At 40.1% G+C, this 15897-nt stretch overlaps 1 protein-coding gene across 3 annotated transcripts in view; it reads right to left on the reverse strand.

The window, feature by feature from the left end:
- Nucleotides 1–15897, reverse strand: part of THSD4 (thrombospondin type 1 domain containing 4) — a 531228-nt gene that overhangs the window by 469556 nt on the left and 45775 nt on the right. For all 3 annotated transcript variants that reach the window (XM_075575821.1, XM_075575822.1, XM_075575820.1), the window contains exon 3: nt 15625–15694. In XM_075575821.1, the coding sequence (XP_075431936.1) occupies nt 15625–15694 (70 nt within the window). The remainder of the gene's footprint in view (nt 1–15624; nt 15695–15897) is intronic.

The following is a 15897-nucleotide window of genomic DNA, read 5'->3' on the forward strand; positions in this document are numbered from 1 at the left end:
AGCAGCGTCAACGCTGCACTTTGCCGCCGGTGGAGTTTTCAGTGTGAACACTCCCACTGAACAACCCGAACTTGCGACAGACGTGCGCGCGCATGGCCCATAGCAGCCACCCTGAACTCGGCCTTACGCGTGAACAGAAAGCTCCGAACACGCATGCGCGGCCAGCAAGCTTCGTTCACAAATGAACATCAGAGCTCGCTTTTCTTTCGCAGTCAGTACTCAACTTTTGCTCATGCGCGGTCGTCGCTCGCGACATGTGTCCCTGGAAGAGTATGCTCACTCTAATTATAATTAATTAGCACCTCAGCATGTAAAGTAATTTTAGGCATTGCATGCTAAAAACATAACCCCCCACCCCCACCCCGAGTATAGGAAACTGACGCTGCTTTAGACCTATTGCTCTTTGGGTCTGTATCATTGTGCTACACAGCTCTGTGCACCCTAAAGAATAATGTAAAACATTTCCTTGGTGATCCCCCTGCCTATTAAGCGCCTACCGTCGAATTTCAGCTAAACAATAGGAGTTAAAAATGTGCACTGACTTTTATCTCCATTAAACTAATGTTTAAGTTAGCTGCATTTCTACATTGCCAGACTGCTTTGCTGTTGCTAAGAGTGACAGCACATGGGGGTTTTTTTTTAGCTGTTTTTATCTCCTGTTTAGAATCTGATGCCAAATATTACAAGACATAGAAGTATCAGCAAATTCCTCCTTCTGGTCTTCTAATGTACATTACCAAAAATTGTATATGGAAGACTTAACTATCTCATTGGTCTGCAAGGTAAGCAATCATTTACTTGACTAAGAAAAGGGTTCTGAGGATTAGAGTTTCTGAATAATGACTGCAATCCAGACGTATTTTGGATTTAGATGAGAAATGATCTACTGTAGAATAATTCTTAAATCTAGGACCTGACAATAACAAAAAATGATATTAAAGCTAATTTAATGTACAGTACATCAGAACAAACCAGTCCTTTATATTCCCTTTAACTGGTCTGTTAGCAACTTTAATGATAAACTTACATAACACACTCCCTAATATCCACAGCCCCAAACCTTAAGGCCTTGATTATACCGGCGGCGGCCGGGTGTGCGCGCTCCCTCAGGGCGATGAAAGGCGTGCCGGAGGCGTGGCCATGACATCACACGAGCGGTTCGCCCTCATTGACTGAACTGCTCACGTGACGGGCCGTCGCTCCTGAAAATCAATTTTACAGATTCTCTCTAAATTCTCAGCGCTTGGCACCTCAATCACGCGCACAGTCGTGTGCACTTAGTGCGCGCTTATTGGAAAACTGATAATTGTTTTGGCGGCATGAGGAGTCATGCGCTCCGCCACTTTGGGTATAATCACGGCCTAATAGATTCAGCAGTGTGGCTAGACCAGGGGTGCACAAACTGGGGGCGGGGGCACGAGATTTTCTGCGGGGGGCACGGCGGTTACAGAGGTCAAACCCTTCCCTGAAGGCATTTAAATTAAATTACCTAAACTTTCCAGTGACGCGTCACCATGGCTACCCGGCGTCACGTGTATTAAGGATCTGTCTGGATAGCCAACATGGCTGCTGACAGAAAGTGACCTCTCCTCCTTACCGAAGCTACCGTGGCCATCTTGCTTCCTGGCAATTTCTGCTCCACACTTCCTGACAAGAAGTTAGCCTATCTCTGAACATCATTGCCAGCAGCTGCTTCTGGCCTTTAAGTAGCAAGCAGTTACTCCCTCAGATTGCTCGTGCAAAGTACTATGTACCTTGTTCTGCTTGAGCTCTGTCTTTGCCTCTGCGATTACCTGCTTGTGCTTGAACTTGAACTATGCCTGGACCTGACCATCTCTGCCTGCCTCGACCTCGGAATTGGACTTGACTACCCCTGCCTGACTGGGACCCGGAATTGGACTTGACTACCCCAGGCCTTAGATCCCAGGCAAAGATTGGTGTATTACTCCGTAGCTTTGCCCACGGGTTCGTATCCTGTGTTGCAGTTAGCAACGTTACAACGTGACGCAGCGTTGCCATGGCATTACCCAGCAGCAGCCAATCAGGATAGAGGAAACTGCCTATCCCCCCCTTAGCAAGTGCCCTGTTTTCTCCCTGCTCTGGATGATCGGGGAAATCCAGTGGTACCTTTTTGATCCTCTCATTGACCCCAAGAGTGCCGCTGAGCCCCGGTTCAGAAACACTGGAGTAGAGAGCTAATAGGAGCATTTTTGCAGAAACAAATCTGAGCGTCTTTACCGATTGCGCTAACTTTTATTGATCAAAAATGAAAATATAAGAATAAATGCCTATTTCTGACATGTAAAGAATTACCCTTTGTGCGGGATTAGTTTTCTATCAAATTTCTGGGAATTACGATGAATTGTGCTCATTGCAATTGTAACATCAAGTTACAGAGCAGCTAAAAAATGCTTAGGATAACAAAACATGACAGAGGCCGTTAGTTAAATTTCCTTCCTCTATTTAAAACCAATTACATGAAAATAGTGGAAAATACTTTTTAAAACTCTGTTATGTTACAATAATTGTTTAAAATGGTGGTGCTATATCTAATATACTTTGACTGCTTCCCATTTACCCACTTGAGGGGGGCTGTTAAGAATTGTAGCCAACAAATGTTTAACCCCTTGTGTAACCCATTGACTGGCAGTAACTACTGCAATACAATGTAACTGAGTTCACACCTAATTTACTTAGGGTACTACTGGTTCTTGCTAATAATGTTTTGTTGAACCTCATGCATAATCCTAATGCAGAAACCAATAGAGAAACTATACCGAGAAGGAAAATACCCTCCTGGCTATTACTGTAGGTCAGGGGTGGATTGGAGGGGAAATCGTTCCCAGGGCATTTGATTTAACTGCAGGCCCTCTTCCATCGGCGTCATGTGACGTCACGTTGTCATGGCAATGCGTCACCATGGGATGTCACGTTGCCATGATAATGCGGTGTCCTGTTGGAGGAGGGCTGCTCCGGAAAAAGTAATTCTTCTAGAGGATCTGCTATCTCCCCTGGCAATCAGTTTAATTGTTGTGGTGAAGAGCGCGGGGCATCTGCACTGTGATACATAGTGCAGGACCGGCCCACCGCACGCCCGCACACTTGTGGGCAAGCCCAAATACCTGATAGGTCAATCCGCCCATGCTGATGGGTAGATGCCAGCAGAAGGGGACATTCCACATCATCATCATCATCATCATCTTCATCTATTTTATGTAAATACAGGCCTACACTTAAGGGGGCATCACAATACTTTACAGTCATTTGGAGAATAACTAAAATTACATTTGTTACACATAAGTCAGACAGGAAAAGCCAGAGTTATAACAATACATGGTTGCACTCAATGAAAAGGGGTTATACATTCAATGCACAGACACCTCATGGAACGCCAGAGATCTGAACGTGGGCACATGCAACACCCACAGAGAAGATCAAAATTGTGCTAGAAGAGGTAGGATAGACCTGCAATGTGTTGATATAAGATGTCCTGGCTCAAGTAGCTTACAATCTATAAGCGGGGTAAGTTGAAACATTGGGTACAGGGGGTGCGAGGGCTGTTGAGTTTTAGAATGCAATAGAACAGCTGTAACATTATCAAACATTGGCGACAGTGACACCCTTTGGCTGCCCTTTGGCTGACATCTTTGGGGCAACTCAGGTGTTATGTCCCAGAGATTCTTTGGTAGAAATGAAAACAACAGCAGCACACAGTACCTCACGTCAGACATAGAGGCTGATGAACTCCCGGTGGTCTTTGAAGTGTCACGTGTCCTCATGCTGTTAACCTTTTCCATGCCGTCTTAGTGAACAGGGGCAATAAAGGCATATTGGGGATTATCTGTCAGGGATATGCCTTTGTGGCGGCTCAGGTGTTATGGCAATCATGGAGCCTGGGTAACTTGTCCTCTCCAAGTGCGGATTTAAAAAAATAAAACATTATTGCAAAGGAAATAACTACAGTTGATGTAATTCCTTTGCTATATAGGTCCCTGCCACAGCAAAGGGGTTATATAAATGTTAATATAAATTGTAACACTGAAGCATCTGGCACCATTTGGAAGATAGCCATGTCTGCTATCGGCACTCCCACAAAACTTTCCTGAGTGGGAAATTATCTCACGGGCACTGCTATGTTTTGATAAATATAGCAGGCATAGTAACTCACAGCTGAGATTAATCACTACTGGACTACATAAACCTGCTACTATTATACCGCCAGAGCAGCACTCAAGAAATTATGTTATTAAAGAAGCAATATACATACTCTATCCACTTGCGGGTTTCTTGACTCTTTTTCTCCCTCTATTGGTTTGATTACCAGTTCACCTTTCTTTTATATCCATATAATTTTTTAATTGTCCATTCTATTGGAGCATAAGGACACACTCACGCACCACTAAATAAAGTGAGTTTAAAAGTCTGATAGCAATTTGAATAATGGTCAGAGTTTTTAAACCCCCTATTCTCCAGTCAACCTTCAGATGTTTTACTCTGTACTGAGGACATATCACAGTTTTTCCCCTATGCAATAACGTGAGAAGTGGGGTAACACAGTTATTGATGCAACAGCTGTAATTCACTGAAATGCAAGCAGAAGTGTTGTTACCTGTGCATCATCCACCTTCTGACTTCATTGGAATAGGGGATGTTCTAGTTTAAACTTCCGATAATGAGCAACGAAGCACCTACTGTAAAATCACCTAATTTCACATGGATGAGAGTAATATTGCTTTGGTCAGACAACAGCTGTAAAACACATGCAGATGTGTCCAGACACTGTTTTTGATGCCTCGATCACTTGCGGCCGCTAGACCGGATTGCAGCCACGTGCGATTGTGGCCCCCGAAAACAGTAAGCGGCCCTGGAGGGTCCAGGCTCCTGAATGGGACCCTGCAGTGTTAATCCTTTTGGACCATCTGCTGGGAGAGAAAATTATAACTTTTTAGATGAGATGTGCAGCTGTCTCCAGGCGTCAATCCTCTGCAGTGTCTTCCCACAGTGCTGAAGGTAAGAGGCGGGCTGTATTTCTTTGTCAGCACCCTGGATGATATAGATGTCCGAATATGGGGCTCTACATCATGAGGGGGAGCTATATGACCATATTCGGCCATCTACATCATCAAGGGGGCTGGACAGGACCTTTAAATATGATTTAAATTCAGAAGCATGGACTCTTGCAGTGTTAATCCCACCTGGGCCGCAAACCTTACTGTTTTCGGGGCCACGGATTTCAGCACTTTGGTCCGCAGCACCAAAAACAGTAAACCTGGCCACATCTGTAGATAGCGTTGAAGATTATATAGAACTCCCTACACTGGATTCACATAGCCTCCAGAACAAAAATTAAAACCCTACAGTAGCTGTGACTTGCAAAGCTCTCAAAAACGCTGCCCTCTCCCTAACATCTCAGTCATCATCCGGAAAAATAAAGCCCTAAACGCCCCATACGTTCTTCCCACGACATCCACCTTTCCTCCTGCCTTATTTACCTCCTCTCACTACCCACCTACAAGACTTCTCCCGTGCTAACCCCTCTTCCTGGAATTCCCTACCATGCACCGTCAGACTCTCTTCCAGCTTTCAGACTCCAGGAAAATGCACCTTTTCAAGGAAGCCTATCTGGCCCACCGCCAACATCCAACTCCTCCCCTTCAAACCCCATTGCGACCAGCTGTGTGGCTGAACCAACCTCCACTTTTTGTAACACCCGCTAACCTTCCCACACTCAAACCATAATGGGATCATCTGTCGGACTGGACCATACTCCATCCCACAATGAGCAGCCACTTTACCTTTTGTTTAAACATTACCCCATATTCCCTGTAGATTGTAAGCTCTCATGAGCAGGCCCCTCATTACCTTTTGTATCAGTCTGTGCATGTTTGTTTTTATTTGGTATGTAGCTCGGTTTATGTAATTAGAAAATCTCTGTACCCCTATTGTACCGCACTGCGGAATATGTCAGTGCTTTAAAATAAACAGCAATAATAATAATAATAATAGAGAGAACACAGAGAATACAGATGTTTTATTATGGTCTGTCTGCTTTAAAAAATAATTACTAAGGAGTTACTTAACCGGAGTGTCACCAGACCCCTGACACTTCCACATCACGCAATCGCTTCTGGAGCGATCACGTGACACGATCAGACCCCGAATAAAGGAAACGGAAGTGGAGGGAACTTTTCTTTGGATCTGGCTGGCCGCGCCATCATACCGAGTATATCAACATGGCACCGACATTGTTTAAATACAAATCTATTTGTCTAAGTCAGGGGTGGCCAACTTCAGTCCTCAAAGGCCACCAACGGACAATAAATAAGCCATTGATTGAGCCCCCTGTGCTGAAGCAGGGATATCCTTAAAAGCTGACCTGTCGGTGGCCCTTAAGGACTGGAGTTAGCCACCCCTGATATAAAAGTGTACTCGGCACCAAAACTGGTGCAAAAGGGGTGACAGAAACAGCATCAGATTTATCAACATAAAAAAAGATCCCGTAGAAAGAATGGTACACCTGGTATAATTTTTATGTACCATATTTTCTCTGGTTTTCCAGCTGTTTATAGAGAAGATTGATTTAACTGTGTTAATATTATTTTTTTGCATGCATGCACATTTATACTGCATACCATTTAATTTGTAAAACATTTTGGGGGGGATTGCTAAATATGTTCAAATTCAAAAATAAAAAACATTAACACACAATGCATACATGAATAATGAGTTAATGAACATATATTATAGGGGAAACAATGGTTATAAAGATTAAACCATTCATTAATAACAGTTTCAATGCAACCCAGCACAGGTGGTAAGATACCAGTTTGTTACAGTCTAGGTGAGCTGATTTACATAGAGAAGTGCCCCGTTTCATTCTTGATTCACTATGTAACAATCTTTGCGCCTGCATACCAATGGTTCATGTTGCATCAGACTATGCTGTATTCTAAAAGGCATGCATACGTTCTTGTTAATAGAAAAATTTATCACTTTTCAATTTTGATGTCCCATATGGCTTCAATAAATGTAAAAAGGCCATAGAAAATATGTTCCCATTCCTACAGCATTGTCTAATTTGGAAAGGATATTGTTCACATGTAGAAGCAAAGAGGAAATGTAATTGCAATGCATCAAGGTTGGGGGCTGTATTGGAAAATAAGACCACATTACTGTTCGTGAGCTAGACATAACCTGCTACCTTATCTTTAACGCACCACACAATTGTTGGTGTAATATGTATTATGGAAGTAATCCACTGTCGGTGACCAGCCGCCCAATCCAAATTTGCTGTGATGTATGTCGTGTTGTGAGTAGAACGGTGCAAAGGGATATTATATATAAATCATGAACAACTGTGTATGTAGAGTAAGACACTCACATAAGATCCCTATAGCATTGCACTCAAGCTACGTATAGTATATATATTATTTTAGTGTGACTCAGTGGTCTTAGAATATAAATATTATTTTTCTTAAAGGAGGAGGTATCCGTTATATCTCATGAACACCAAAAACTAATGTATATGGTACCCAGTATCCTCCCACAAATACAGAGAAAAAGCAATAAAATATTATTCATAAACAATGACGCATGTGAAACTATTTACAGTGGTGTTAAAATCCCCATTGGTGAGGCAGCTCAAGATTCCTGGATATAAAGTAGGTATAAAGGGATATATCCAATCACTATTGGAGTATGTCCAGAATCAGGGATCAGTTAATGCATAATGTAAGAATGGCATATAACAAAATCCCCCATATGGCTCTGCAAGCTATTCAAATGTAAAACCTCATCTGGAAATCACATCTAATGAGAGGCGCAATGGTAAGCAGAAATGCACTCTCAAAAGAACCAGAGAATGTCCCTCAATCGAGAAATAAATAAAGGATCCCCCCCCCCTTACTGGGAGCAATGGAGGCTGTATTATGGAAGTAGCCAGTTGTACCACCTGTTAAAATAACCATATTATATTGCTCGTGCAGCACCTGTTACATTATGAGTTGCCTTCACTTTTATAAACAACAGTTCAAAAGATGCTAACCTGGCAAAGCTACAGTCAGAAATCTTTAATCTCATAGATAAGTGAAAACAATGTTTCCTGGCTTGCAATCCATGAACATGAAAGGACACAAATGTCAAATAAATGATCATTACTCTCAAACGTAAGGTAAATATTAGTCATATTTAGATCTTGGAGGTGCATTAACACATACACATATTTTCTAAAAATAGCTGCTACATGGTCTTTTCAACGCCTGTTTATTTTTTATTAAATACACAATTCTTGATTTATTGATTTTAAAGACGTTCTTATCTCAACGCAACATTTGGAGAATTTGCTCTGCTCTTTACAAAAAAAAAATACATTGTTGCTGCTTTACCCGTCTACCTTATTTATACATAAACTTTGGTTAATATTTCACAACCTGACTCAAAGATGATAATTTTCCATGTGTGGGTGGTACACAATATATAGAATAACAAATAAAAAAAAGAACCTGGACTGTGAAAATGGAAAGAATGCAAGAGAAAATGTATTCTAACTTGAAACCCAGTAATGCATATCCAAACGTATTTAAGGACTTCTACGAATACAAGATCACATTTGTGGGATAACCAATAAATACCCCACCTAAAGAGGAAATTAATTTGCTCATGTATAGAATTGCATTCTTTATTTCTAAAACCTTTTGTGGCTTAGGTTACCAATGATAGGTATGGCATTCACTGTAATAATTGGTAAACCTAGATGATTTAAACCAAAAGCATACCCACAAGCACTGGTACAGTACCTTGATTTATTTGTTAGTACCTACAAAAGGGTTGGCCACCTCTAGTCCTCAATGGCCACCAACAGGTCAGCGTGATGATAGGGGTAGATTTGGCTGCTTTAAATAAAAGGTTAAACCCGCCATTATCCCTACCAGTCAATGATATGATGTAGTTATTTATGTATGTACAGTTTATTGTACAAGTCCTATATATTCCTCTTAAAGTAGGTAAAACAATAATGTACAGCTCTGTTCAAGAGTAGGGATTTGTAGAGGTTAACTCTCTCTTGCAACAGGAGCTGTAATCACAGCAGAGTTGGGTATTGTATGCTTGGACACAGTGATGGGATTAGGCCATTGTTGAGGAACCAATAAGAGGTCAACACATGCTGAGTTAATTTGCTCTGCAAGAAAGCTGTAAACCCTGGGGCTGTATCTGTTTTGTTTGCCTCTGGAAGGGGCTTGTATGGGCATTGTCTTGTGTCTGCCTGCATCCTGTGGACTATGTTAGGGATATAAATGTAGGAAGAAGCTAGTGGGGAGCGCAGATGTCACCATATGTGGGGGAAAATATATATGTATGTATATATATATATATATATATATATATATATATATATATATATATATATATATATATATATATATATATATAGTGTAGTGTGTTTAATCAGATTCAGCAATCAAATCAAGGAATCGCGATTGGGAACTCGCACTTTCCCAGGGAAGAATCAGCAGTGGATATGTTATTGTAGACTCAGTCAGTGTGAAATGACAGGAATCAGCAGCATATTTCCATCCATAGATCATGCACAAGGGTTGGATGCAATTAAGAGAATTTTAATTGAAGACGTAAATATGTATGTAGAACAAATAGATTTTATTTTAGAAGGGATACATTTTATATTGTCCAAAAATTATTTCTCTTTTAATCAAGAATTCTTCCTACAACTCTGTGGTACCGCAATGGGGACCAGATTTGCACCAAGTTATGCGAATTTATTTATGACCATATGGGAACTAGACCATATTTGGTCCTCGCATGAATTTGGTGCAAATCTGGTTCTCTGGAAAAGATATATCGATGATGTGTTTTTTATTTGGAATGGCGATGAAATTTTATTAAAACAATTTTTAGAATATATTCATACAAATAATTTTAATTTAAAATTTGTATCTAAAATTGGAATTTTTAGACCTTGAGATTTATATTGAGGAAAATACTATTTTAACCAAAACATTTTTCAAATCGGTTGATGGCAATAACTATATATTATAGTAGTTGCCATCATCCAAGGTGGATTTCTAATGTTCCTCAAGGCCAATTTATGAGGATAAAAAGAAATTGTAGCAAGACAGAAATATACGAGGAACAATCAGAAGTACTAAAGAATAAATTTATTGAAAAGAAGTATAGTCCAACGAGTATTAGAGAAGTAAATCGAAAATAGACATGCTTGACAGGAAACTTTTAATAAAAACCCCTACTAGTAACAAAAAGCAAAATAAGATAGACTTTACGACCAGCTTTATGACCCAATATAATAGAGAAGCAAATAAAATCAAACATGCTCTAAATAAACATTGGCACATTCTGCAGAATAACCCTATTTTGGGAAGTGTAATACCAGCAAGGCCTAACGTTGTTTTTACCAAAGCAAGGAATTTAAAGCAGAAATTAGCTCCTAGTGTCCTGAAAAGTAAAAGAGAGGACATAAAAGATAGTAACTGGTTAAAACACCCTAAGGGATTCTATACGTGTGTAAATTGTAAAGTCTGCGATTTTTGTTGTAAAGGGATAAAAGATACTTTTAAATCTAATATTACAAAGGAGGAATTCAAAATTAAACAATTTATTAATTGCAATTCGAATTTCGTTATTTATTTGTTAGAATGCCCTTGCGGCTTTCAATACAAAGGACAAACTACTCGTGCCCTGAAAGTCAGAGCACTGGAGCATATAGGAAACATAAGACAAAAGTTAGACATACACAGTGTTCCAAAACATTTTAATCTTTTTCATGCTTCTAATCCAAAGGATATAACCGTTAAAGGTATTGAACACGTCCCCCTTAATTGGAGAGGTGGTGATCGTACTAAAGAATTAATAAAGAGAGAGACATTTTGGATTCACAGGTTAAAAACGTTAAGTCCAGCAGGCTTTAACGCAGATATAGAGATCAGTGTTTTTATATAGTTAATGGATTCAATATCACACATACTGTGTGTTTCTACTTTCTTTGTCTTTACCTATTGGTTTTTAGATATTTCCAGTGCTCATTATATTATATTATTATATAGAACATTTCATCTAATCCCTCTTATGAATATTGAGGGCGAGATATATATATATATATATATATATATATATATATATATATATATTTATTTTATTTTATTTTTTTCTTATTAGCTGGTTATATATTAATGTTTTTTTATACATGTTTTTTATACAATTTTTATATAGTGATTTTTTAATATTTTTAAGGTATATTATATGTATATATATATATATATATATATATATATATATATATATATATATATATATATATATATAATATATATATATATATACTTTCAAATGTATTTTTGACATATTTATGTGTATTATATTATTGGACTTATGTATTAGCATATATTATAAAATGCTACACTAATTCTGTATTTTTTGCTTTCTTTTGCTCCCCTTTTTCTTTCCTGCATCATTCCGTTTTATTCCCCTTATACATGTGTTATTTTGAGTGTTATATACTGAATATCAGCACACAGATAGTTACCCTAAGTATACAGCTATCAGTCCTTTGGAAACAGTACAACCAGTTTATATATAATCATTAGTTAGCTTTTGTATGTATTAGTTAGTATAAGTTAGGATTTTCATGTATTTTTTATGTATTTTTGTTTAACCATTTTAAGATTGTTTCATTAAAGACATTGTGTTATGTATTATTATATTGCCAGATTAGGACGAAATAGTAGTCCCGCCCATTAGCCAATCACCAGTGATTATTCCAACCAATAGCAAGTGGTGAATTATCCCTCCATCCAATCGGAACCTAATAGAGGTATATATATAGACTATGAAGTGTAATGCAACGACGAAGCTGCTAAGCCAGCGAAACGCGTCGAGTTGAATCTGCAGCAGCTTGAGAAGTTTTTCAGCATCTCCCCCTCCACCCGGTGATTTCATCTGTGCGATTGATCGCAACCGGAAGTGACGCGACGGACCGACCGGGAGTGAAGCGACGCAACTTCGGGAGCAGGGCTGGTGGCATGAACAAGCTGCGCATCTATATTGTTACGTGTCTATGCACATAGTGATAAATGTAAGGGCAATACTTATTGCCTTGATAAATATCTAACTGGAACATGCAATGTTGCACTAAGTGTGTTCTCTTTTCACATTGAGGAAATATGCTGCTGATTCCTGTCATTTCACACTGACTGAGTATACAATAACATATCCACTGCTGATTCTTCACTGGGAAAGTGTGAGTTCCCAATCGTGATTCCTTGATTTGATTGCTGAATCTGTTTAAACACACTACACTACATATATTTTTTTTCCCCCACATATGGTGACATCTGTGCTCCCCACAAGCTTCTTCCTACAAACCAAGACAGGAGGAATTGGATCTTCTCCACAGAGGGTTGAACAGCGAAGTTCACTATGTTATTTTAATCACTTATATTTATGAGCACTTTAAATATTTTTTTATAAGATTTATCACTCACAGTTTATTGCACCTCTATTAGAAGCGCCTCACATTCTCTGTTTTACACTAGGGATATAAATAACCTAATTGGTGTATACCATTTTGGGCTTCCTGGCCCATCTTCAACCCCAATAATCTCATCAGTTGGGTCTAGGGTCGTGTACAGAGACCAGGACTATTGTTCCTACCCAGACAAGCTAGCATCTCCCTGATTGGGACAGGGGTATAAATGCTCCCTCTCCCCAGCATCAGCAGAGTCATTCTAGCCTGGATATTCTTGGTGAAGACTGTGTGTTGACAAGGGACTGAAGTAGGCCCTGTAAAGGAAGAGCTGACAGGGAGTCAGCAGAAAGAAACGGAGTAGACCCAGTTCAGGGGCCTGGAGAATCAAGTGGAACTGCAGTCTGTGTGTGCAGCGTTGGCCAGAGCTGCTTGGAGAGAAGCAACAGCAGGGAATTTTAAATGGCTAGCCAGCGGCGAGCAAGGCAGTGCTGCCCATACAACTCCATTCAATGCATTCAATGATTACTTTGTGGGGTGTGCCACTAACTTATTAGCGAAACGCAGCCCAAACCACAAACCTGAATCTCATCCTGGGAGTGCCCACATAGCCCCAGCCCCTCCCAACACTGCCCACAATTTTCAATTTGGCCCAGTATCTGAAGAGGAGATTACACAAGCGCTCCTCAAACAAAAACTAAGCAGCCAATGCGGGCCTGATTTACTACAATCTATGTTCCTACGACTTGGTGCCCCAGCCATTGCCAAACCAATTGCTTCCATAGTCAACTCTATCCTGTCTGCAGCCATATCCATAAGACCTGAAAAACTGCCATAGTTGTCCCAATCTTCAAAAGTGGGGATAAAAACACTGTCTCAAACTACAGACCAATCTCACTTCTCCCAATTCTATCCAAGGTCATGGAAAAATGTGTCCACTCCCAATTAAGCGATTACTATACCAAGACAAATTTCCCTAGCCAATTCCAATCTGGCTTTCGTCCCAAACACTCCACCATAACTACCCTGCTAAAAGTTTGCAATGAAATCCATTGTGGAATGGAACGGGGACAACTCACTAGTGCAGTATTCCTAGATTTTGCAAAGGCTTTTGATACAGTTGATCATGCTATCCTGCTTAACAAACTCCAGAGCTCTGGAATAGGGAAGCATGCTTTAAGCTGGTTTCAGTCCTACCTATCAGGAAGATCCCAACATGTGTCCATCTCAGGCTCTAACTCCAACCCCCTGGATATCACCTGTGGTGTCCCGCAAGGCTCTGTTCTGGGGCCCCTACTCTTCTCAGTGTTCATTAATGATCTTCCCACAGCTTGTAAGGAAGCCTCAATACACATGTATGCAGATGACACAATCCTATATGCACACAGCCATAGCCTCTGTGACCTTCAACACATACTTCAGTCTGACTTTTTGAGACTCAAAAAATGGATTTCCCAAAATAAACTGTTTTTAAACACTGACAAGACTGTAACAATGGTATTTGGGACCAAGACTAAATTCTTAAAGCTTCCAGCGACTGAGCTCCAGATTAGAACCAACGCTAACAGCACCCTAACCCCTGTCACTAGTTTTAAATACCTGGGCTTATGGTTTGACTCCCACTTAACATTCGGAATGCACATTGATACCCTGACAACCAAGACCTATGCTAAACTAGGAGTACTTTACAGGAACAAATCCTCCCTAAATCTCTTGGTCAGAAAGCGTATCGCACAGCAGATGCTAATGCCAATTATTGACTATGGAGACATAGTATATGGCACGGCACCTCAAACCCACCTTAGCAAACTTGACACCCTCTACAATTCAATTTGTCATTTTGTTCTCCATTGCAACTACAACACACATCATTGCGAAATGCTCAAAGAACTAGATTGGTCATCACTCGAGTCTAGGCGCAAAGTTCACCTTTCCTGTCTTGCCTTTAAATTCTTTATGGGCAAGCTACCCAGCTATCTGAACAAGCTCCACACCCCTACCACATGCAGCACCTATCACCTGAGATCAGACTCCAAAAGACTTTCATGGTCCCAAGGCTCAACAAAATATCCGGCCGTTCCTCCTCCTCTTACCGTGCACCCCAAAACTGGAACAACCTACCAGAGACTCTCACATCCACCACCAGTTTAAGTTCTTTCAAATCTAAGGCTGTCTCACATTTTAATCTGGTCTGTAACTGTTTCATTCGCCCATAATATATATTTTCTTTAACTGTGCATGCAATATCTTGTATATAATATATACCCTGTTCATTTATGTAACTGTATTTGTAACCATGTATTATTTGTCTTAACTCTGTGCCCAGGACATACTTGAAAACCAGAGGTAACTCTCAATGTATTACTTCCTGGTAAAACATTTTATAAATAAATAAATAAAACTGAGGACAGCGGCGTAAGTTGGGAATACGTATCAGGGTAAGATTCCGGATGGAAGTACCTGCACCTAGGACTTTAGGTTGTTCCCCCATTTACCCCGGTTGGATGAGTTTGTGTGTGTGTTTTATGTACAGGAAGTTTGTGGAAACTTTTTCCAATAAATTCACTTTTGTTCAACTTTGCAGTTCTGTCTCTTGTACTGATCCCTGGTGCAATTGTCCTGGTCTCCTATGACAGTCAGGATTTAAGGATATCGTTGACTGAGCCACCATTGCTGAAATAGGGAAATTCTTAAAACCTGACCTGTTGGTGGCCTTTGAGGACTGGAGTTGGCCACTTCTGACCTACCAGAATCTCTGTAGATTGTTCTGCTCCTGGTATAATACTACATACCAAGGACAGTGAGTCATTAAACTCTGTACATGTGTGCCATAGAGAAGGTGTGTGCGTCTGGGAGGAAGGTGTGTTTCTGGGAGGAAGGTGTGTTTCTAGGAGGAATGTGTGTGAACTTTGTGTCTGTACCACGATGACTATAGAGAAGTTGGGGTGGTGTCAATCATATTGTCCACTTGCCCGTCTCCAACACCTCTCACAACAGTTTGATTGACAAGAACTATGACAGTTGCTTGAAAAAACACCTGTCTAAGAGCAACTGGATTCTGAGTGTAGTTTATTTCACATGAGTAACTGGACAGGGTGTGATAAACTTCAAGTTACATTTCTTAATCTTACCTTTCTGTGATCAATTGACAGCTGGGATACAACCATCTGAAATCCTAACAAAACAATGGAACTGACCAATCTGAAAAGAAAAACAGCGTCTGTAAATGATTGGCTTTCCTGTATCTCGAATACTAACAACTCTCCAGGCTATCTGATGTAAAGATAACCATATAAAATACCAAGGACATTTCACTTAAACATTCCACTTGCATACTAGTATCTACTAGTGAATACAGATGTTGAATTCTTTCATAAAGACGTCTTGTTGCAGTAAAAAAATAT

This window comes from Ascaphus truei, chromosome 18 (assembly GCF_040206685.1).
Source record: "Ascaphus truei isolate aAscTru1 chromosome 18, aAscTru1.hap1, whole genome shotgun sequence".
Lineage (NCBI taxonomy): Eukaryota > Metazoa > Chordata > Amphibia > Anura > Ascaphidae > Ascaphus > Ascaphus truei.